Source organism: Orbicella franksi, chromosome 4 (assembly GCF_964199315.1).
Source record: "Orbicella franksi chromosome 4, jaOrbFran1.1, whole genome shotgun sequence".
NCBI classification, from domain to species: domain Eukaryota; kingdom Metazoa; phylum Cnidaria; class Anthozoa; order Scleractinia; family Merulinidae; genus Orbicella; species Orbicella franksi.
In genome coordinates, this window is record NC_138148.1 from 14,905,065 (window position 1) to 14,928,956 (window position 23,892).

Genomic DNA, 23,892 nt, shown 5'->3' on the forward strand with positions numbered 1-23,892 from the left:
AATGGTTTTAGCACTATTGCGTTTAAGAGCCATCGAGTCTAGCCAAAACTGTATTAAGCCACCTGAAAAAAGTTTGCAATTCATGTTCATATTAAAACTGTGGTCACGTTTAGAGCTTGGTTTCGTATACCAGATTTATTATATCAGTCTAACTTGTCGTACTAGCTACCTCTAACAAATTGTTTACAGGATGGTCCAGTCTGATTATAGTCCTATAGACCCATTCAAGAATTGTCGTCGTTAATTGTGTCTTCAAAGAGCAAAAATTCACATCAGAATTAAATTAGTTTAACGTAAAGACCAAGTCGGTTTGATCCACTCTTGTCACTCTATGGAGTATTTAGACGGTATTTCTATTTATTGAGAAACTACAGGAATATAACAACGGAGCAGAAGTGGCCACATGTGGGATTTTCCAATTTAAACACATGACGAACTTGCCGCCTTTATATCAAAATCATCAGAAATTCTCAAAATACCATATTTGTTTATATATTTCCAAGTACCATCCATTGTATTCTATAAAGCTCTAGTAGCTAAAACAATTGTAGCTCTTTTTGAATGGGTCTATGGTGATATAATTTAGCTTGGCTTCATATCACTGCTTACAGAGTCTATATACAGACGACTTCATAGTTCATCCAAGTATCCACCGAACCACCATTGGGTTGTCGAATCATCTGCCATGGTGCAGCGGAAATTCTTGTTGATGACTTCGTAGAAACCAAAGTTATCTTCACTTTTAACAGCACCAGTGTTAGGTTTGAAGGCACAGTCACCGGTGTGAAAACTGTCGGTGTGAAGGATGTAAGTGTTGAGAACCTGCCAGAACCTTGCTGTAGTACCACTCCCTGCCACATGTCCACGGATATTGCGAAATCTACCGGGAAACATTTACCCTCACCAACATACGTCATGATGTCAAAGTCGCTGAACTTGCCTCTGAGGTAATCTCTGTAATCAATCTTTTGTTGCATTTGGTCAAAGCTGCAGGTTGCTCGCCAGTATGTTGATTGGCTGCGGAGAGTTTTCATTCGAGCCAGAGTCTGGCGATAAGAGTTCCAGTTTGGGGTCTTGTGGTTGATTGGCGCGTCTTGCAGAAATGTCTTGCTTTGAAAATGAGGAAGATCTTTCGATGCTCGGCTCCAAGACATGACAAGTGTCTAAGCTGCGCCCTGCTCAGACGAGAAATCGCAGTAAGCCACGTAACGCTTATCATGGCTATCAAAAAGCCAGTAGAAGTCACTTTCAAAGACGCCATGTTGCAGGTAATCCAAACAGGATCGCGCGATAAAACCTTTCATTTCCAGGTGGATAGCTTTAGGGAACTGAAATAAAGCAAAACAACAATCAGAGTTCCACTGTTTTAGCGAGACATCATGAGCTGGGAAGTATTTATGATGGTAAAGGGCCCTTAACAGGTATACGCGTTTGATAGCATGACTACACATAAAAACCAAATTTGGTTGGAAAATAATCCCCAAAACATATAGCTTATCAACGGGAGAGGAGGAGCGGACTGATTAAAAATAAATTTCAAGAAAGGGAAAGAATCGTTTCATCTTGGAAATTAACTAAACTAAAAAGCTTTCTACGTTACTAAATGTATCTTAAATGTTAACTGAAATACTTTACCAATTTTTCTTGACTCACTATGCCCAAAAATAGCAGAGCAAACAGGCTCAGTTTCATTTCCGTCAGAATTGAGCAGCACAGCCTTTGGAGACGAAAACTGATTGGTAACTATAAAGGAACATGTCTTGACCTGAAAGTTTGAGCAAACTACTGAAGAGGAAAAAGTCAAAGGCTGTAGGACAAATGAGAAACACTCGGTATATGTCGGTAGAGATTCGATGCTACTACTCAAATGCGGGAGTGATATTTGCATTCATCTATATTATGCGAGATCTGCTTGTGTAAGGAACCCAATCTACTACTATTTTACTAAATGTAGAGGTTCAATAGCGATCACGAAAGATGATCTGTCGCAACCATCATGATAATTCGTTTCACCTACCTACCTTGAAGATTCAGTAGTTTGATGTTAGTTAAGAACCTTATATTTACCATAACTATATACGAAGCAATATTGTAATCTCGTAGTACAATTACGGGCTTCCTATTATAAACATTTCACACAGCAAGACCTCACAATCTGATCAGTTTTGTCCTCTGGTTAAGCAAGCTATTCAGCTAAGAGTGCCAGTCTGCAAATATTCAAGGCAAAAAGTTATTAAAAATATTACGACACAGACAAATATCTCGTCTCGTGGAGCTTCTGCAAGCTTACACAGGCTTTGCCAAAATGACACAGGCTGTCAGTAAATGAAGTGGGTTAGGGAAGCCTTTCGATTGAAAGTCACTTTGATGAAAGTCGTCTACCTTTCGTTAAATGAGAACATATTATTACATAGTAAGGAAAGTAAGCCTTACTTACTTTCCGGGAAAGTTAAAGATGCAAAGATGTTAGCCGGCATAGAGGCCCCAAATGAGTACGAGCCATTTGTACATGTCAATGACAGCCACGCACTTTTCGGCTGGCTGTTGCTCATTTTATGCTCTTAGATTCCAGAGTTCCATTTGCAAGAAAGAACTGTAAGACTGGTTTTCACAAGGTTTTCCCTCATAAGAACAACGTTCAGCTTTATTTTGGCACTAAGAAATGCCAGGGTAAATACGAGGATCAAAATTTGAATCCTTATACTTTTGTGTGCAGTACTTAGTTTTTTCTTGTGGTTTATATTGATGATTATCTTTGGGGTTATGCTCACTTATGCTAGTGGAAGGCAGGCTTTACTCTTTTCCCCGAATTTTAGGCTAAATTTTGTAGCGTTTACGGTTTTCTGGTTAGTTCGATTAGCAAAACGCTTTATAGAAGGAAATCTCCTAGCGGTTGTTACTACAAACACAGAAACCAAATAAAATTGAGATCGGCAAATATAGAAAGACAGACTTAGTACTCTTCTGGCCGCTGTTTATGACCTTTCTTTAAGTATGTTTTAGTTCCAGATTTAAACACATGCCTGAGAGGATATTGAAACCATGAGGCTTTCACGTGATCACTAAGTGATAAACGTAACTTGCTTTCCTCTATCCTTATATCGTTTATAGTTTTTTTGCGTCATTTTTGCCGCGCGACTAAAATGAAGCCAGGTAAAAGGTTTTAGCACTATTGCGTTTAAGAGCCTTTGAGTCTAGCCAAAACTGTATTAAGCCACCAGAAAAAAGTTTGCAATTCACGTTCATATTAAAACTGTGGTCACTTTTAGAGAGCCTGGTTTCGTATACCAGATTTATTATATCAGTCTAACTTGTCCTCCATGCACTAACTACCTCTAACAAATTGTTTACAGGATGGTCCAGTCTGATTATAGTCCTATAGATCCATTCAAGAATTGTCGTCGTTAATTGTGTCTTCAAAGAGCAAAAATTCACAACAGAATTAAATTAGTTTAACGTAAAGATCAAGTCGGATTGATCCGCTCTTGTCACTCTATGGGATATTTAGACGGTATTCCTATTTAATGAGAAACAGCAGGAACATAACAACAGAGCAGAAGTGGCCACGTGTGGGATTTTCCGATTTAAATAGATAACAAACTTGCCGCACTTATGGCAAAATCATCAGAAATTCTCAAAATACCATAATTGTTTATATATTTCCAAGTGCCATCCATTGTATTCTATAAAGCTCTAGTAGCTAAAACAATTGTAGCTCTTTTTGAATGGGTCTATGGTGATATAATTTAGCTTGGCTTCATATCACTGCTTACAGAGTCTATATACAGACGACTTCATAGTTCATCCAAGTATCCACCGAACCACCATTGGGTTGTCGAATCATCTGCCATGGTGCAGCGGAAATTCTTGTTGATGACTTCGTAGAAACCAAAGTTATCTTCACTTTTAACAGCACCAGTGTTAGGTTTGAAGGCACAGTCACCGGTGTGAAAACTGTCGGTGTGAAGGGTGTAAGTGTTGAGAACCTGCCAGAATCTCGCTGTGGTACCACTCCCTGCCGCATATCCACGGATATTCACATAGTCCACTGGGAAACACTGGGCGTGACCATTATATGTCATAATGTCAAAGTCGCTGAACTTGCCTCTGAGGTAGTCTCTGTAATCAATCTTTTGTTGGATTTGGTCAAAGCTGCAGGTTGCTCGCCAGTACTTTGATTGGCTGCGGAGAGTCTTCATTCGAGCCAGAGTCTGGCGGTAAGAGTTCCAGTTCGGAGTCTTGTGGTTGATTGGTGCGTCCTGCAGAAATGTCTTGCTTCGAAAATGAGGAAGATCTTTCGATGCTCGGTTCCAGGACATGACAAGCGTCCAGGCTGCGCCCTGCTCAGACGAGAAATCGCGGTAAGTCACGTATCGCTTATCGTGGCTGTCAAAGAGCCAGTAGAAGTCGCTTCCAAAGATGCCATGTCGTAGGTAATCCAAACAAGATCGCGGGATGAAGCCTTTCATTTCCAAGTGGATAGCTTTAGAGGACTGAAATAAAGCAAAACAACAATCAGGATCAGTGCCACTGAATTAGAGAGACTTTTCCATGAGCCGGGACGTATTCATGTTGGTAAATCAGCTGTAAAAGACCATTTGATATTTATTTGTATTCACATGTCTCCAAAAATAGGAAGAATAAAAGCTAATTTAGTGGGAAAGTAACTCCAAAGATATATAGCTTATTATGAACTTGAGAAGAGGCGCGGACTGATGAAAAATTAATTTCAAGAAAGGAGAAGGATCATTCCAACTAGGAAATTAATTTTTCAAAATAGCATTCTACATTACTTAATGTTTAATAAATGTCGAATGAAATACTTTACCAATTTTTCTTGACTCACGGCGGTCAAAAACAGCACATAAAACAGGATCAGTTTCATTTCGGTCACAATTGAGCAGCGCAGCTTTTGGAGAGAAAAACGGCGAGTAGTTATGAAGGTGCACGTCTCAATCTGAGGGCTTAAGTACAAATGCTAAAGTGAGGTGAAAGGCTGTGGGGTGAATGAGAAACACTTAGTGTATAGAGATATTCAATTCTGTTCAAATGATGCTCGCATTCATCTTTTTCTGTGAAATGTAATACGCGAGATCCACTTTTGCGATGAACCGAATCTACCATTGTTAGAAATGTTGCAGTTCATTAGAAGGAAACCTCTCTTTGAAAGTTGAAACTACGAACATCTACCTACCTTGAAGACTCAGTGGTTTGGTGTGGGTGAAGAAAAGTATATTTACTGAAAATGTCTGCGAGGCAATCTTTTAATCGTGTCGCACAGTAACAGGCTTTCTATTATAAACATTTCAAATATCAATATACCTCACAAACTGATTGTTTTTTCCCTCTGGTCAAATAAGTTATTCAGTATAGAACGCCCGTCTGTATATAAAAAAAAGACTAAACAAAAAGTGTTTCAAAGAGAAGACACGTACATAGCTACTCAAAGCAGCAAACAATAACAAGGTTTTCCAGTTTTAAGTTACGTTACGTGTAGAGGTAAAATAAGCTAACAATTCAAACATCAGTAATTCTAATAATCCTTAAACTTGGTATTTAGTCAATATATCACTAGTCAGACTAAGTCTTAGTGTAAAGCAGCTGAGAGCTGCTTTTCAGTATAAACATTTGCCATGTCAAAATGACATAGGCTGTATGGTAATAGATGAGGTAGGTTAGAAATATAGAATTAGACACTACAGAATAAAAACCAATTTTTGGGAGGTCATCTTCTTTTCGTTAGAGTGGGTAAAAGTGTACTACATGAGAGAGATGAGTTATCAGTACGAAGCCTAAAACCTGGACGTCCCTAATGTTTGTAAGGCGTTTTGTAGTTGGCAATGACAGCCAAGCACTGCTCAGCTGCTGACTCTTTCATACCTTATACACTAAGATTCCAGAGTACCACAAACGAGAAAGTAATTGAGTTAAGCCCTGTTTTTACCAGCTGCATATTCATAGGACTCATGGGAACAACTGCAGGGTTGATACAAGAAGTCCGAAACATTAGGGCAAACACGAGCATCGCATTTTTTTTTATCGTTATGCTCTTACATGGGTTACTCCGTGTTCTGATGGTTCTTGTTTGTGCTTATGCTCGCCTTTTCAGTAAAAGCCAGGCTTTACTCTTATTTCGACACCTGACGATAATTTTTGTGCTTACCTTACTTTGGGGATTAACTCAATTCAGGCAACGCCACGCTGAGGAAGTTCTCCTGGCAGCTGTTACTACAAAAAAGGGCACTTGACAAACTTTTAACTGGCAGAGCTGTTCCACAAAAAAATTCATTCTCAATGAATTTCAGTTCTCTCTGCGTGAAACGAGTAGACATGATAATCCAAATTAAAATTAATCGTCATGGGGAGAAGCAGTAAGCGGAACATCATTTTAATCATCGGCAAACAAATTACATTTTCCAAATAATATATGGATTTAAACAAGCCTAAATGCGGAGCTTTTTTACAAAAACTTGACGATCCAATCGAAAACCAGTACATGGTCAGCAGTCACCTTCAAAAACAAACACGTGACCTCGATGATTTCTAAACCTGAGCCTGCTATATGGTCACGTGATACTGGTCAGTGGATACCTTGTTTTGACGGGTGTCAATTGACCATGACTTGGATGTCCAATATCAAAGATGGACGCTGTAAACTAAGGTTGCATGCCTCGGTCAACCTATTAGCTAGAGTATATGGCCGCCATGTTGCACGACGTCGTCGCTTTTCGTCGTAAGGCGTAAGCGCGCGCGATCCACTCCGCTAACCATGTTGACCATCAAGAAAGGGAAGCATGGTTTCCTATTTCTATGCATGCATGTGGTTTTGTTCGTATAGTTATGGGGCTCCACTATAAATGTGTTGAAACTCGGCAGCTTGTTAGTCACTGAGGCTCACTTTAAGGTACACACGTTATGGAAAGAAATAGGACATCAGCCGGTCTCAGTAATGCTCATCTAAGAGATTACAATGCATCGCTTAGTGTTTGATATGACGAGTAAATATTCTTACGATCATGTCTTCATTTCAAGGATCTTCTGGAATTCGTAAATCCCAGGGGCAAAGACGGGAAGGAGATGTGGATGAACTTTACCAAACCGCTGACAGAATAAAGATATGTCCAAATAATAGTTACGTAGCTCACTGCACGTTTCAGTTTTAAATCAGAAATCTTTGCAGGGAGAATTTTCAGCTTATTTGTAATGACACGAATCAGCGAAGGGTCGTGAAATGCCATTGAAATCAACTAAGTTCAATTTTTCTTTGTGTCCCTTTTCATGATTTCATTGGGCAACTTCGCCGATTTTAGTTTTATAGGGTCTGTGTTTAAGTCCACTATTTTACTTATTACGGGACGAATACAATGATGTTCAATGTATACTGAAGTTTAAAATCTGGAACAATTATTTCAGAGCCACATTACGGCTAGCTGTAGGAGAAGTTTCCACTCACGAAAGCTGTTCAGAATTAAGATAAACTAAATGCATTTTTTACGCCGGTTCAGGCGTACATGACCATACATAAAGAACGGGTCATCAGCCCTTATGTTTATTTTGCTTATTGTTGTTGAGTTAAAATTTCAACTAAAGTTTCAGTTTCTGTACCGACTGCTTCCTAATCTCACTTTCATTTTCTATAACCTCTCTGGGAAAATCTTCTGGGAATATATTTTAAATCTTGAAATGTCACTTTGATCGCTCTGGTTCCCGCCACCATATTTACCATTTTTTAATTTCGTGGGAAATTTAATGGCCTGTAGTCTGCTGGCAGCCGGTTTTTTTCTCTAAGGGTCATTTAGACGAGTCTTTAGTCATCGCGAACGCGAAGGGAAGGTATGGCGGTGGCCGAGTAGGGAAGAAGGCGGGACAAGGGTGGTATGGCCGAGCAGGGAAGAAGGCGAGACGAGAGAAAACGTCTGCAGAATCTTCTCTTCTCATGTTTTTGAGGACACTCACATTTGTCAAATATAATCGAATTAACCAATTAACTAATTAAAATCAAGTAGTTTTTTTGTTTTTCTTCTCTTGCGTATCGCGCCCATGTCTCGTCCCATTTCCCTTTAGCCAGAACATCTCCCCTCATAACCCCTACTGAATTTCGAGAGACAAACAAACTACCAGCAGTCTAATGGCCTGTAGCGTAGCTCACAACGGTTTCCAACATTTTTTCCGCACTTCTTTTTGACGAATCAATATAACCACTCTTTTTCAGTTGATGCTTATAATAATGAAAGAAATGAAACAAATTTGCAACCATACGTCAACAAAATATACAAATAATTTTCGCGGCGCTAAAAGGTTAGCATTACAACCGGGCATTACAACAACTAACCGGTTAAAAGCATGTTGCTACTTGTGTATATGTAGCTTATAGAGTGTGTGCGTTGTCACGCAATAAAAAATAAAATCAAAAACCATTCAGTTGATAAAGTCAAGAAATTGTGATATTATAGACGATAAATAAGGTGTGTGCGTTGTCCCAAAGTTGAGAAATTCGTAAGCTCGATTTCCGCCGCTTTCTCGAGTCCGGTCTACGTTCCTCCCCGAGAAGAGTTCGGGGGAAGAGCGCGGGCTCCTTTCCCGAACAGCGGCTGACAATCGAGCCTAAGAAATTCGTCGAAATGTCTTATAGAGCCTAGTATGGAGCCGCCATACGCCATGTGGCGGCCGGAAAATAGTGCAAACATCTGAAACTTACGTTGGGTATCTAGACAACTGATTATCTGCACCGAACCAAGAAACATTTACACAAGCACTTTTCCAAATACTTTAACTCCTAAAAGGCCTAAAGATCACGAGATAAGTGTATGTTATTCGACAAACGCGATCTTAGTTTCATGTCACGCACTGCCATAACCCCGAAATTCAAAATGTGCTGGTTTCAAACGAAGGATCCTACTGAGCTGGAAAGTTGTAAACGGAAATAAATTTAGTACCTCTTATGCCTGATGAGGATAAAACCTTAAGTTTTGGATTTGAGAATTTGATGACGTCACGTGAACACACTCTATTCTCAGGCGCTGGCGAAAACCTAGTCTCCTCCGCAGCCGTTTTTTGGGATGTCACGCAACGCTCCCCCCAAAGAAACGGCTGCTCACATCCGAACCACATTCTTTTCCTTTTGTGTTTGTGGTTTGTTTGTGGTTTGTTTGCGCTCCGTTGAACAGACCAATCACATAATAGCAAAGTGTGAATGACGTAAGCTTTCGCGCGGAAAGGTCTGCGGTGCGAACACGCGAGGGATTTCTGGCTTTTGTTTCACGCCGCACGTCGCCAAAAATAGGCGGTGTTCGCAGGTTACGATCATGACGGACGAAAAAAATTGTAAATGAAAGTCCTAAGTACGAGTGCTTCATGTGCTCATCGCTATGTTTAGCTATATATGAGACAATATATATTTTCTCGAAATGTCAAATTGTAAGCGTCAATCAAGGGCCAAACGTTTGCTACAGATTGTAATCAAGCCGGAAAGAGCGGCATTCAGAACTCGATGTCAACAAATCGAGCGAAGCTACTTGATTTCCTGGTTCCTTTATTAAGTTAAAATAGATATCTTCCTTCTCGACAGTAATTTTTTGAGTTGAAAGCTTCTAATAATTAACTTGAACTTTGAAGAGTCTTCAGCTACATAGAAAGCTCGTTCAAGCGTCGCCGGTATTTTTCGGCGTCCCTAAACAAAAGCCGGAAATCTGTATGTTTATTTGTGACATCTCCCACGACGGGATACAAAGATAAAAAACATTCCCTGATTGGACAAGTTTCAAAGGGCGAATTTGGCGCGAATACGTTCTTGAAAATGGAACGGAAGCGGTGATTGGCTAATTTCGTGAAAGGAATGTTGTTCGGATGTGAGCAGCCGTTTCTTTGGGGGGAGCGTTGCGTGACATCCCAAAAAACGGCTGCGGAGGAGACTAGCGAAAACCAGGCTTTGTAGTTTCGCTTTCATGTTCCTTGTAAGTGTATAGTGTACTGTGTCGATGAGTATTTGATGAGTTCGGATGGGAGTCGACGATGAATCAAGAACTGACTTTTCGTATCGCCAGGTCGAGTGACTTCGGCGAAATTCTGAAATTGTCAGAGGGAATCTATGATGGACACGACTATCTGCCATTAAGATACCAAGCATGGATGAATATGGACAAGCTGGACATTATGCTCGCTTATATTGGTGAGAAGCTTGCAGGTTTGGTTGCGTGTTCCGTCGTTGATGAAGGAAGAACAGCGATTCGTCGAGCAGGCCGTACTTTCGCGGAATTTCGCGGACAGGGTGTTTATACCCAGCTATCAAAAGCAATGAATGAGTTCATACAAAGACGCTATCCGAGCGTTTATCGAGAACGATTCACAACTGGGAAAAGCTATTCCTCGCAAACAAAACTTCTTCAGTTGGATATTTTGAGCTCGTATTGTAACAAGAACGCTTTGCACTTACATCCCTTTTCCACAACCATCCAGATTGAGGCTTGTACTAAAGAGTACCTTTGCGATGTTATCTTTTCCGGCCCTGTAGCACATAAATTGTTTCCAAACAATTTACTAGTAATCGAGCATTTCCCTATAGAGCCTCTAAGATCAAATATCGATTACCTGCAGCAAGAGATCGATTTGTATTTCGCCGTCGAGAAATGCAGCGATAATGATTTTCCAAGATCAGTCAGCTTCGGAGTATTGTCGCCAAGAGTAAAATTTGTGCACTGGTCGGTGAATGTTTACACCAGTGATCCAGTTCTGTACGAAGCACATCTTCTGCATCAATTTCAGCGAGCCCAGGAAGTCATAAAAGGAGATTTCAGTTTCGACACGTTTCAAGACAGAAGTTTGACAAACCGGGGAAAAAGAGTGTTACAAGAACAATTACAACAACAGTTAGATGAAGAGACGTCGAAAACGTCAGCGAAGCTATATGAAAAGAAGTTTTCACGGCCTTAGCTTTACTATACAAACTGCGCCCAGGATGGAGAACCCACCTGAGTTTCGTTGGATTGCTGGCAGTCTGTTTTTCTCTCGAAATTCAGTAGGGATTAGAGGAGAGATGTTCTGGCTAAAAGGAAATGGGACGAGACATGAGCGCGGCACGCACGAGAAGAAAAGCAGACCACAGACCCTTCTCATGTTTTTGAGGACACTCACGAATAATCTCAAAAATAATCTCATTTACCAATTAACTAATTAAATGTGTTTTCACTAGGACAATTTTGGCTAGATAAAGTCGGAAAAGTCCGGAAATTCAGTGAAAACAGTTCGTCATGAGTTTAGCGAGTTAAAAATGCACGCTGTTTTCACCAGAAAAAAGAAGCGATTATCTCGCCAATATGACCGGAAATTCACGCCAAGTTATATTACATCGCGAGATGGTATAACTTGTCCCGATAAATGCCGCAGCCAATCACATTGTGCGTAGTGACAGACGCCTGCAAAGAATTTAACAATAGTATTTACCAGACGCTCGTATCGCGGTTCATTTGCGAAACAGAACTTTAAGCGGCAGACGAGTTCAATAGTCCTTCTCAATTATTTCGGTTTACCATTCCTACGGTCCCGCTAGATTCTCCAGTTCCCTGGCCAGGACACGGCGTCGCTCGACGTGCAGAACAAGTTCCTGCATTACAGCATTTCGTCGCATCTTCCTCATTTCTGGGGACATTACCCGTATCCTCTGGAAAAAAAATGCCTTCTCGATCTCCTAAATCAATACAAGAGAAGTCATTAAAAGCGCTTCCTCTCTCAGCTATCTTTGAAAGTTGCGCGGTTTTGTAATTTGAATCTTCTGAGTCAGCGGGTTAAATTCTTGGTTTTAATTTCCAGTGAAAACAGATGACACGTTTAACTAGCAAATGATGGTCTGTAAACAAACACCTAGAAAGAATGTTCAGCTAGTTAATCGGCCTAGTGAAAACGCAAACTAGTTTGAGTACAGCAGTAACATGAACCGATTGCTCAAACTCTTATGTTATGTTTACGAAATACCAAATTCTTTTGTCGGGCGAATTTCGCAAGCAAAGCTAAGGTCATTCTTCGATGTTGTCGTCAAGAGAAACACCTGACAAGCTTGCTTCCGTACTTAAACCGAAAAACGCGTCGTGCTCTGGGGATTGCTGTCGACTTTGTGGGTGTAAAGTACAAAAAACCAAATTCTGCCAGGATTTTTGCCTGAACTCAGCCGAACAATGGCATATACAACACGCAATACAGTCAACAGACTTGCGCGTAAACAACTACATTTTGAATCGTGTGGTACCAGAACGACCAAAAGGAGGAATAAACCTATACATCGAAACATAATCTCGATCAGATAGCTGCAAGAAACACAAGAATGTCCCTAGAGAAACGTGATAGCTTTCTCTAAATAAAGCTACGGCGTCTCCGAAAATAAAAAGCACGAGGACAAACATTCTTGATAAGAAATTACCTACTCACCCTGACCTACTGCACCGTGCAAACAGCTCTAATCACAGCCGGGCCCGGCGTCACAATATAGAATGCAAGTAAGCAGTATTTTCACGATAAATCTCTATTTTGTCCCTCCAGAGCAAATACTTGGAGACTTAAAAACTATCTTGCAAAAGAAACGAGCCTAAAAAATGCATAAACACATAGCAAATTACAGAGGTGTCAAACTCGACGAAGCGACATGCAGATAACAGCGGAAATCATGCAGACCTTGACCTTTTGCTATAGCACGATCTTTATACGGCTCAACTCTGCTTAAAATTCCTCCTTATAGCAGAACATGAAGTGCCCTTTATTAACACGAGGGAAGCAACAAAAAGGTCGAGTGACCGAAGAGAGGGCGGCAAATTGAGTGTACAAATGTCACGAACCGTAGGAGTTGTATAGGCTTGGTTAACCCCATTTTACATTGATAATCGGGATGATCCGCCATTGCATCGCTCGAGACTCTTTGTTGTGCTTCGCGCGAAACTTATGACGCTTTATTTATCCTTCTGTCAACTATCTGTCGTCGGGCACATATTGACCAATCAGGTACTCCGTTGTTGGGCTGACGAAGGGTTTGAAAAGTTTAAAAGATTCTGCAGACGGTTTTTTCTCGTCTCGCCTTCTTCCCTACTCGGCCATACCACCCTTGTCCCGCCTTCTTCCCTGCTCGGCCACCGCCATACCTTCCCTTTGCGTTCGTGATGACTAAAGACTCGTCTAAGTGACTCTTAGAGAAAAACCCGGCTGCCAGCAGACGATAGTTTCGTGTACGCAGCCCCCGCAAAGTTGCATGTATACTTTTTGCCGCCAAATTGTTTGTGCCCTCCTGTTTCCTTTTGTATCAGATCATTTACAGGAAATTGAATATGGCACCGAGAAAAAATATTGTATGCAACTCTGCAGCTGTTTATACAAATCTTGATGAGAGTTGATGGTATCTATATTTCTCGGAAAGTTCTTTTGTAAGCGCCGAGCACTGTCGGCTAGTGTGGAATTAGGCTCACATTTTTCATTTTTTTTCATTTTATTTATTTATTCCATTCTAAAATTACAAAGATAAATATAAAGTAAACAAGTAAGAGGAGAAATGGAAAAGGGCAAAAATATAGCAAGCTAATTAGATGCCCTTGTTTAATTGACAATAATAATTAGGGTAAAAAAGTTAACTTAACATAGGAGAGGAAGAGGTATGTATTAATTAATACTGAGCAAAATAATACTGGAAGAGTGCTTTTTTAAAACGTTTTCTGGTCGCTAAGTTACGTATAGATAAAGGAAGGTCATTCCAATAGTAACACCCAATAACAGTGGGGCAAAATTTCCTTATATTTATTCTGGAGAAACCGGGATTTAAGTGTTGCAGGGATGCACTTCGAGTAACGTAGTTATGTTGCTCAGACACCAGAGATAAGGAGTAATTAGACGGTTTTTCATCGATTAAGTGGTCATGTAATAGGGTCCGGACGCACTGGACTGACAAAATTTGTTTGGCCTTCCAAAAATCTCGACAAAATTTGTCTCTACCAAATTTTCAATTTGTCAAGCGTGGGCGCACTGAGAGACAGCAAAATATTTGTTAACCACAATAACTTGTACATGTACTCGGCTGACTCGGGTGGTTTGCATACAGATGTATTTGGTCGGTTTGCATAGGGATGTACAAATGCTGACAAATCGAACAGTACTTGGCCGCTGGAACGTAAACTTGGGAACAGTAATAGTTATATTCTAGGTAAGGATCGTCATGCAGCATACCGAGGAACGAATCTTCCCTCTTCACCGTTTGATTGCCGCACAAATATGAAATAATTTTGGCAGGCTTTGGACTGAAATACTCCGACTAAAAATAGAGATCAAATTTTCTTGATTGACATTTTCCTTCAAGTCATGGCGTGTAAATTGACAAATCTGTCAGATTTCACGCCTGACAAAAATTTATCCTGCTCCTAGGCAGGACGACGGCGTCTTTGAAGTTTGGTAAGCCTTGACAAAATTTGGTAGATCTAAAAATTACCGGGCGCACTTGTCTCAGGGAATTGGTGACAGATTTTTTTGCAAAATAAACAAAAATTTGCTCAGTGCGTCCGGGCCCATAGCTGGCATTACGCTCACAATTCTCTTCGGCAGACCAATAGTAGATAAAATGGAACCATGCTCTGTTATTGACAAATGAAGAGCTCTCATGAAAGTGGCGTTAAATTTCACGGCAACTGATAGATACGCTAAACTCGCTTCCCATACCGTAATCACAGACAACGTAAAAATCAAAGCCGGACAATGACTGATTCGTACTGTCAAATGTATGTATGACGCGCATCGTACTCGCGAAAGCAGCGATCGCCCAAAAGTAGCGATAAATACAAAAGTATATATATTTACCCACTGTTTTCCTGCCTACTTTACGGCATTTTGAGTTTTTTGGGCCAAGTACAAAATTACTTTTAAATTAAAGGAAACCTGAAAATAGTATCATTGTTTTACTAAGATAGAAGAACACCAAAGAGATATTAATAAATCATAAATGATGAAGGATGGATAAGGATAAAGAAGATAGACACGGATTACAAATAGCGAACTCGAAAAATCTAGGCTGAACTTTTCAAGATGGGTATACCGTGACGTAGCTCCTTTAAGGCTGGTTTCCCTATGCTCGCTTCGATCGATCGCTGGAGAGATAGTTGTCTATGCTCATTGTCTAAACGCACATGTGGGTTAGAAGTACCGATCGGCGTGTCTCAGACATACTGTAGCTGATGGTAGAGGATCCACGTAGCGGACGGCTCATTTTATAAAAACGCCCAATTTTTTCAAGTTTGTCATTCGCAATCTGTATTAATATTCCTCAATCATAACCTTTAGTTTGGTGTTTTTGTTTAATTTACTTTTTCCTTCTTGTCTGAAAGTAATTTGTTTCCGTAAAAAAGACTTTTAAAAAAATGACTTAAAATATCGTGACACCGCTTCCTCAGGAAAGAGTAGATTACAGCTTAAACTCACGTGAGCCAGAAGCTATAGACATAGGTGAGTTAGTGCGACACTTTTTCAGCTGAAAGTAAACTCTATCTGAATCACACGAGGTCCCTTTCTCCACGAGGCGCATGCGTAAGAAGGAATCGATGATGATGCTGATGATGATGATCCACATGTGGATAAGAAGTTACACACAGACCAGCAGGTTACAACAAATAGTCAGGGCTGATCCTCACGCGGGTAGAAAGTTGCAGAAAAGCGGGCATCTACAAAATATTACCCAAATACTACGTGACTTAAATTTGCAGAGAAATAGGAAAGGGTACAAAAATCGCCAATAGCTGCTGATCTGCACGTGGGCGAGAACTACACACTAGTTCAGGCGGCTGATCCACACGTGGGTCAGAGGGCGCAGACATAGCGGATGTTGAGTTTCAAAATGGTCCATAGCTGATGCTCACGTTGGTTAGAATTTTCGGTTAAGGCGTTTATTTGAACAAAACAGCCCACAGTTTATAAGGGGTTACGGATGTTAACTAGCCTGTAGCTGACTGATCCACACGATCATATGTTATCTGGTAAGATAATGAATGAATTCGTGCATTCATTTTCACTGCACATTTGGGACAAAATAGCACTAGCCGAGGGAAAGCCTGTACTTTTGGCGAATAGTACATTCAGCGTTGCAATATTTCGATAATTTAAACACCATTTGGACCGTATATAGCCTTGATTCTCAATTTTTGTTAAGCGACGTTTTCGCATAACATTATACAACTTCAAATTAAAACCGAGCAATGATAATGTGAGCAGATTACGAAACAAAATGTCAGTCAAATTAATATTTTGCAACTCGAAAGTGTCTCATCATCATCTAATTGTTGTGAATTTATAAACAGCGTTCAAGTCTGTTCTGCACACGTGACAGAGAATTTCTAGTTCGAGGATGGTGTTCCGCATTCTTGTTCAACTCCACGTATAATCAATCGAAGTTGAGAAATATGTGCTCTAGACAGCGCGCAGCGGATGTCTGCAAAATCGGTAACCATAATCTCTACCTGAGATTTGCACGTGCTGTAGACAAACCGGATGTTTACAAAGATAGCTTTAATAACAATTAATCAACCGAGGTGGAGGTGAATGGTGGTGGATATTTACTGATTCGCAAAGCGGCTAGGTAAATATCTACCACTTTCACTGACACTAAGGTGAATAATTGTTTTAATATATACCACACAAGCTGAAAAGCTAGCTTCTCGTTTATCGAAACAATTTCCTCTTCGGTAACCGAAGCTAAACGGGAAGGCATTTTGTTTTCCTTCACTTGTTAGGACGTGCAAAGTTCTTTGCTAATTACCACCGAGTTGACCAATCAGACCGCGCGAAAAGGACTTTTCAGTTGTGTGGTATGGTACCAACAAGAAATATCTGATCCCTGACCCTCAGAAGCACCAGAAGTCCTCACGTACGTGTTGCAGAAATAGCGGATGTTTACAGAATGTAGCCAAGATCTGATCCACCGATGAAATACTGCCGGGTATATATTGAACAAGTTCGCGGCCTTAGTCATACTGTAGAAGTGATTCAACCTACCAAGGTGAGCAGGTAAGTGGAAACGTTAACGACTTGTAGGAAGAATCAAACCTTCTAATTCAGTACAATTCAGTGGTGATATACAACTAGAAAACTTTCATATTTACGTATTACTATTTGCGATACATAACATACATCTCCATAGATTCTGTGGCTTCGTTGTTGACTTTCCTTTCAGAGGCGTGATGAAACTCAGACTGTTTTGTCTGCTGGTGTTGGCTGCCGCGAGTCAAGTAAGATCATCCGTAAGTAAATTGTATGGCAGTATTGATCTATTCAACTCTAGTTAATATTTACATGCCAGTCCCCTGTTGCCTAAAGACAAAAAGTCAGACCGAAAGCAAATCTATGTTGAACGAAATGGCTTTTCGTAAAGCTTCAGTTTTAAGAAAAATGTTTAGAAGTCTCGTCAATACTGAAGACTGAAGACGAGATGTCAAAGCCCACATGTACAATTTGCTTGGAATACGCTTCATTTAACTTTCTTAATCCGCTCCTTTTTCTCGTTTTGTTATAATTACCCTTCTTGGCCAAACAGTGTCTTTTTTTTTAGCTGGAGATGCAATTTCTTATTTGGATTTTTTTTGTTTGTATTAAGCTCAGTTGATCATTTTCGTTTTCATTTCACTTAGCATTTCCTTAGTGACTGAACTAGAAAAATTGTTCAATTTCTCTATTTCAGTCTCGCGAAAATATCCACTTGCAAACAAACCATGTCAAGGCCAGATCCTGTTTGGACTACCTGAGACGTGGCAAGTTTGAAAACGGCTTCTACTGGCTTTTTGATGCCGACCATGACAAGCGATACGTGGCTTACTGTGACCTCTCATCCGAGCCGGGAGCAGCCTGGACGCTTGTCATGTCATGGAGCTTGGCAAACAAAGACTTGCCTCAATTTAGAAAACAAGCTTTTATGCAAGACGCATCCGTTAACCACAACACTCCAAACTGGTACATCTACCGCCAGACTCTGGCCCGAATGAAAAACATCCGCAGCCAATCCACACACTGGCGAGCAACCTGCAGCTTTGACCAAATGCAACAAAAAATTGATTACAGAGACTACCTCAGAGGCAAGTTCAGCGACTTGGACATCATGACATATGATGCGAACGGACAATGCTTTCTAGTTGATTATGTGAATCTTCGTGGACATACAGCGATTGGTACCACAGCACAGTTCTGGCAGCGCAAAAACATGTACCCCATCCACATCGACAGTCATAAATCCAACGGCTGTACCTTTAAACCTCTCGCTGGAGCTGTTCCAAGTGAGGATAACTTTGGTTGCTACGAAAGCTTTAACAAGAATTTCCGCTGCACTATGGGAGACGATCAGACAACCCAATGGTGGTTTGGTGGCTACATGGCGGACTAGCACGATTGATTTAGTCGGTATATGCGGCAGACGTGTTGTCGGGTCCACATTGGTTCTGGACACTAAAAATGGAAATGTAAAACTTAAGCCTGATAGAAAACTGCCTCATCTAGTAAGATATTGAGAATCGCAATCCTTGAGGAAGTAAAAACACTAAGTAAGGAAAACTGAAATGCAAGTTAGAAGCTGACTCGTTGAGCATTGCTCTTTGACCAATAAAGATATGCCAGCAACGTTGATTTAAAGGTAGTGATGCATTATTAGTATACGGCCCTCCTGCCAACCACGTTTCGCTACTTAATTTCTAATAATTTCTAATAATGTTTTGGTTTAATTTTATTTATCTTCTCAAATTTCCTTTTTTTCTCTTTATTCTCTTTTCTAACCAAACATATAATACGGTTAAAATAATCTTGAGTCCCAACGATGGAAGTTTTTCCTTCGTTTAATTAACAGATTTAAACAAATAGCAACTAAAGCTTGTAATTGAATTATGTAAAAATGAAGTTACAGTTACTGTTACTACTACTGTACGGTTTAAATGACAATAATTAATATGTCTTTCCAGAAAGAAAAACTTTGAAGTGATTTATTCATTTTTTTAATTAGGTGATCACATGGAGCTGAGTAAAATTAACGATTAATGTCACTTGTGTCCAGTCTGAAGTTGTAGACTTTTCTCGAGTAGCATGTCGCGGATCACTTTGGTGGGTACAGCTACATCAAGACAATAGGCGATTTGCATGATGGCGCCATTTGACTACGACCACCAGAATCCTTCACTTTTTCTGTTTCTTATGCTAATCAGGGCAATTGGTATTTAAACCCCACTGGTAATTTAAAATTTAAATAATAAAGAAAAAACGAAAGGAATTCTGGTAGTTGTAGTCAAATGACGACAACGTGCAAATCTGCTATTGTTGAATGCGGAACTTTGCAGTCATTGTTCTTGAATGTGCTTTTCTCGTTCTTCTCCTGAGTCGCGGTCATGGAGTTCTTCAGTGTGCTAATTTGCGGTACGTGAAGTTCTTTATTTTGCATTGCGGTCGACCGGCTTCCTATGACTGTGATTGCTAATCTAAGTAGTGAGTGCTCCTTCAGTTTCCTCATTTTAATGGTGTTGATGGTATTTTTGTTCAAAGGGAATTTTATTTTGTACGCCTGGTATCAATCGATCGATTACGGAAAGACAAAAGCGGGCCATTCGTTTTGTGTTCTTTTGGTCGCTTTTCCAAATTTCTTCTTCACTCTTCCAGTGCATTTTCGCTTAGGCATTTCCCTTAGTTCTTCAATAAACCTTGAAAAATAATGGCAAAGCAAGGTTCTTCTCCCTTGCCAAGCGACTAGAAAACGAATCATTTTTAAGTAAATTTGCCCTCACTAGAAGACAAAATTAAGAAAATATGCTCTCTGTCTCGGCCGATGAGAATTCAGCAATTTGCTCTCTATCTTACAACGTTTATAAATTACCTGTCTTCCATACTGAAAATGACATTGAATCCACTTAATTTACAGCAAGCTGTGAGAAACAATTGTCACGGCTGCGGTCTGGATAAAGCGCGTAGACGTGTGTCAGTAATCGTATATACCTGTTTTGAGAAAGGATGTCGGATGAAAGCGTCAAGCCAATGCGTCAAGATCGAATGGTGGTCTGGGCACTCATTACCGGGAATTTTGCATGTCCATGGAGAGGAAAACTACAAATTTGTATATTTGCACGTGAAGTACTAGCGAGGATAAATTCGATTTTCCACTGATAAGACCATTTTTCTGTAGCTTTTCTTTCACCTTTACATGACTTATAGTTGAAAATTCATCTAAAATTCAGGTGGCGAAAAGAGTCACAAGTCTGAAGGAAAAAAAAAAAAAAAACGTACGAACTGATGTTTGCCATATTGAGGAAATACGTGAATTTCTCCATATCGCAGAAGTTATCACCAAGGTAGATGTATAATGTACTCCACAACAGACTCCTCCTAAGATATTGTGATTGCTGCACACACCATTAGTGGACGCTGATTATTTACAACCTAGCAGGGATGAGAGTCCAAACTTATAAATCCAGGATGTAACTTGACCAGGCTGGGTCTCGAAACAGTTGTCCACGGTTCCGTCTTGGCTTTGCACCATATCAGCCTTTCTTGGTTATATTTCTATTTTTAGCCTATCAGGTCTATCACAGATCCTTCGTACTATAAACAGCATTTTCGTTTGCAGTCCCTTGCCGTGTTTGTATTCTGTTAAATCTGACATGACAAAGTCTCGCGAACTCTGATTCCTAGACAGGAAATACTTCGCTCACAAATTCTCTGAGCTCTCTTGTTATACAAAGCTCCTTCGTTTTGAGTTCACCCAGAAACCCAGAGATACCTTGTGTAGGACCAAACTACCCCGACACAATTTATTCAGCAACTTACCTTTCTCAAATCTCACGAGAAATTGAACTTGTTTTCTCTGCTGATTTTAATCACCCTGGGCAAAATAAAATCGGTAATATTTTTTATCTGTATCCACATGCATCTAAATCACAACTCCACTAAAACATAATGGTAATGAAGAGCAATGCTGATTTGGTTCGTTACATGTTTCTTTTTCTGTTTCAGTCCCCCGATAATATCCACTTGCAAATAAACAGTTTCATCGTCCGATCCTGTTTGGACTACTTAGGGCATGGCGAGTTCAAAAACGGCTTCTACTGGCTTTTTGATGAGCAGTTCAAACGATACGTCGTTTACTGCGATTTTTCATCGGAGCCCGGAGCAACCTCGACCTTAGTCATGTCATGGAGCCGGAAAAATAAAGATTTGCCTGAGATTAAAAACAAGGCTTTCATGCAAGACGCGCCAGTTAATCACGACACTCCAAACTGGTACGGTTACCACCAGACTCTAGCTCGCATGAAGAGCATCCGCAGTCGATCAACATACTGGCGAGCAACCTGCAGCTTTAACCAAATGCAATAAAAGATTGATTACAGAGATTACCTCAGAGGCAAGTTCAGCGACTTTGACATCATGACATTTCTTGGTGACGGTCAATGTTTCCCTGTGGATTATGTGAATATACGTGGACATGCAGCGAGGGTTACCACTGCACAGTTCAGGCAGGTTCAGGACGGTTACCTCGTTCACATCGACAGCCAGTCTACTGGCTGTACCTTTAAACCTAACGCAGGAGCTGCCCCAAGTAGAGATAACTTTGGTTACTACGCTCACTTTAACAAGAATTTCCGCTGTGCCATGGGAGATGATCAGACAACTCAATGGTGGTTTGGTGGCTACATGGCTAACTAGGCGATTCAGTTAGTTGGTAAATGCGGAAGATGCATTGTCGAGTCTACTTTGGTTCTAGACACTGGAAATTTGCCCTATTTAGTAAGATATAGAGAATCGCGATCCCTGAGGAAGTAACATTAAGTAAGGAAAAATGCAAGTTAGAAGCGGGCACTTAAGCAGTGTTCTTTGTAAGTTAAAAAAGTAGCAACGTTGATTTAAAAGTAGCGGTGCACGATTTAAATAATAATAAACACGTCTTTCAAAAATGAAAAACTTTGAAGTCTTTTATCTATTTACTTGAAGACCCTCTGTAACTAACGAGTTTCTTGTTTGTAATAACATATAAAAATTACCTCCAATACTGGATACAAATGATATTAAATCCACTTGATTTGCTGCAAGCTGTGCGAGGCAAATGTCACGTTTGAGTGGCTTTCAAGTGAAACGCCAAATGCCACATGAAAGTATCGATAACCGTTCATTTTTAAAGTAGATGTACAGTGGTCCAAAAGATCGCTTTAACTTTCAACGTTTTCCAAAATTAAGGGTATTTTGACCGAACAGCCGTGTTACTCGAGACAGCACAACAGCCCCTTGATTCTCAATTTCCATACTGTCGTTTTCATGTGACATTTTGATTAAGCTCCGTGTTTAGCATTTCTCCAGAACGTCACGGACAATCAGCAGAAGTTGAGAAGTACGTACTGCAGACAGTGGATGCTTTCAAGCTAAACCTCAGGCGCTGTTGCATTTCGTCGGTAACTATCAAGGTAACTAGCAAGGCGGTTCTTGTCCGACAACTCCACACGCTCCGCGCCCAGACCAAGGAGGGACGCCTGGGCACGAGGCAGATTTTAACATAGATTAATTATTTAGTTTTGTCAATTTCTAAATTGCAGTTTCGTCATGGTATCTATTTGCAAGAGAGAAACCTCAAAGCCCGATCCTGTTTGGACTACCTACAACAAGGCAATTTCGAAAACGGCTTCTACTGGCTTTTTGATGCATCAGATCAGCGGTATGTAGCTTACTGCGATCTCGCATCTGAGCCGGGAGCAGCCTGGACCCTAGTCATGTCTTGGGACATAACATCCAAAGATATACCGCAGTTTAAATGCAAGGCTTTTAGGCAAGACGCAGCTATCAACTACAACACTCCAAACTGGTACAGTTACCGCCAGACTCTGGCTCGCATGAAGAGTATCCGCAGTCTATCCACATACTGGCGAGCAAGCTGCAGCTTTGACGAAATGCAGTGGAGTATGTCCAAAATGGGAACAGTTAGTTACAGAGATTACCTCAGAGGCAAGTTCAGCAACTTCGATATCATGGCATATCATGGTGACGGTCAGTGTTTACCAGTGGACTATGTAAATATCCGTGGAAATGCAGCGAGTGCTACCACAGCACCGTTCTGGCAGGTGCGTGACCGTTACGCTCTTCACATCGACATTAATCACACTGACTGCGCGTTCAGACCATAAGCTGGAGCTGTTCCAAGTGAGGACAACTTCGGCTTCAATCAAGTTGTAAGCGAGATTTTAGCTGCACCCTTCATAATGATGGGACAACTCAATGGTGGTTCTGTGGCTACATGACTGACGGTAAAGTCGTTCTTATGATAGAAACACGGTAAACACATTTTTGTTTTAACTTGTTTGCGATTATTAGCCAACAGGAAACTCGGAACTTGTTTAGTAAAGTATGGATTAGGATTCGTAATTTTGTAAAAGATAAAGTACGGAAACCTGTTTTAAAACAGTACGTCTAAGTTCGCAAATGATTGGGCCAATGGGAGGCTTTGAGAAAAAAAAAACCTTTAATCAGTGAGAAACAGTGAGTTGATCTACCTGTTTACTGTTAAAACCTGTGACAAACTGTAATGAACTATCTCTCTCCATAAATATAAAATACATTTCTGTACAATATTTACAAACTATTTACATGTCGATTTACAACTTTAGAATTTACATCACCTCAAAACTCATGTATTCCTCAGTAAAGGTTACACACTTTTTTTAGGATATTTGGGTGCCTCCTTTCTAGCTTGCCAAGACATGAGAGATCAATGTAGTTACTTACAGATATTCGGCAAACGGAATCGAACCCACGACCTCTGTGGTACAGGTGTCGCGCTAGCCAATGAATCCAGTGAAGCTATCAAGCCAACTTTAAAAATAAATTTTGAAAAATGTACTCGTTAGAGCAAAGCTTTGAAGGTCAAAGTTCTCCTATCTT

The 23,892-nt window shown here is 40.4% G+C and overlaps 3 protein-coding genes and 3 pseudogenes across 4 annotated transcripts; 4 read left to right on the forward strand and 2 right to left on the reverse strand.

Moving 5' to 3' along the window:
* Positions 1–608: 608 nt before the first annotated feature.
* On the reverse strand, positions 609–2,169 carry LOC145485390 (uncharacterized; annotated as a pseudogene).
* A 1,031-nt stretch (positions 2,170–3,200) lies between these two features.
* LOC145485391 (uncharacterized) lies at positions 3,201–5,311 on the reverse strand. The gene is made up of 2 exons (XM_081464059.1): positions 4,829–5,311; positions 3,201–4,493 (listed from the first exon to the last, which is right to left on the reverse strand). Exons 1-2 carry the CDS (start codon positions 4,883–4,885, stop codon positions 3,795–3,797), a joined length of 756 nt encoding a protein of 251 aa, XP_081320185.1. The 5' UTR covers positions 4,886–5,311; the 3' UTR covers positions 3,201–3,794.
* A 4,690-nt stretch (positions 5,312–10,001) lies between these two features.
* Positions 10,002–12,710, forward strand: LOC145485325 (histidine N-acetyltransferase-like). The gene has a single exon (XM_081464007.1). The coding sequence runs from the start codon at positions 10,012–10,014 to the stop codon at positions 10,927–10,929; it is 918 nt and encodes a 305-aa protein (XP_081320133.1). The 5' UTR covers positions 10,002–10,011; the 3' UTR covers positions 10,930–12,710.
* A 2,399-nt stretch (positions 12,711–15,109) lies between these two features.
* LOC145483507 (uncharacterized) lies at positions 15,110–18,388 on the forward strand. Of its 2 annotated transcripts, XM_081462029.1 has the most exons (4): positions 15,110–15,986; positions 16,855–17,013; positions 17,180–17,246; positions 17,684–18,388. In XM_081462029.1, the coding sequence occupies exons 2-4, from the start codon at positions 16,931–16,933 to the stop codon at positions 18,377–18,379; spliced, it is 846 nt and encodes a 281-aa protein (XP_081318155.1). In that variant the 5' UTR covers positions 15,110–15,986; positions 16,855–16,930; the 3' UTR covers positions 18,380–18,388. The 2 variants fall into 2 exon arrangements, with proteins under 2 accessions (XP_081318155.1, XP_081318154.1); XM_081462028.1 differs by lacking the exon at positions 15,110–15,986 and having other exon boundaries at positions 16,056–17,013.
* Positions 18,389–20,925: 2,537 nt separating this feature from the next.
* On the forward strand, positions 20,926–21,672 carry LOC145483508 (uncharacterized; annotated as a pseudogene).
* A 133-nt stretch (positions 21,673–21,805) lies between these two features.
* On the forward strand, positions 21,806–23,290 carry LOC145485546 (uncharacterized; annotated as a pseudogene).
* Positions 23,291–23,892: the final 602 nt, after the last annotated feature.

Coding starts and splice junctions, on each gene's coding strand:
- LOC145485391 (XM_081464059.1), bottom strand. CDS start 4,885: ATGAAACTGATCCTGTTTTATGTGCTGTTTTTGACCGCCGTGAGTCAA. Junction 4,494..4,828: donor CCGTGAGTCAAGAAAAATTG/GTAAAGTATTTC, acceptor GCTTTATTTCAG/TCCTCTAAAGCTATCCACTT.
- LOC145485325 (XM_081464007.1), top strand. CDS start 10,012: ATGAATCAAGAACTGACTTTTCGTATCGCCAGGTCGAGTGACTTCGGC.
- LOC145483507 (XM_081462029.1), top strand. CDS start 16,931: ATGAAATACTGCCGGGTATATATTGAACAAGTTCGCGGCCTTAGTCAT. Junction 17,014..17,179: donor CAACCTACCAAGGTGAGCAG/GTAAGTGGAAAC, acceptor CTTTCCTTTCAG/AGGCGTGATGAAACTCAGAC. Junction 17,247..17,683: donor CGAGTCAAGTAAGATCATCC/GTAAGTAAATTG, acceptor TCTCTATTTCAG/TCTCGCGAAAATATCCACTT.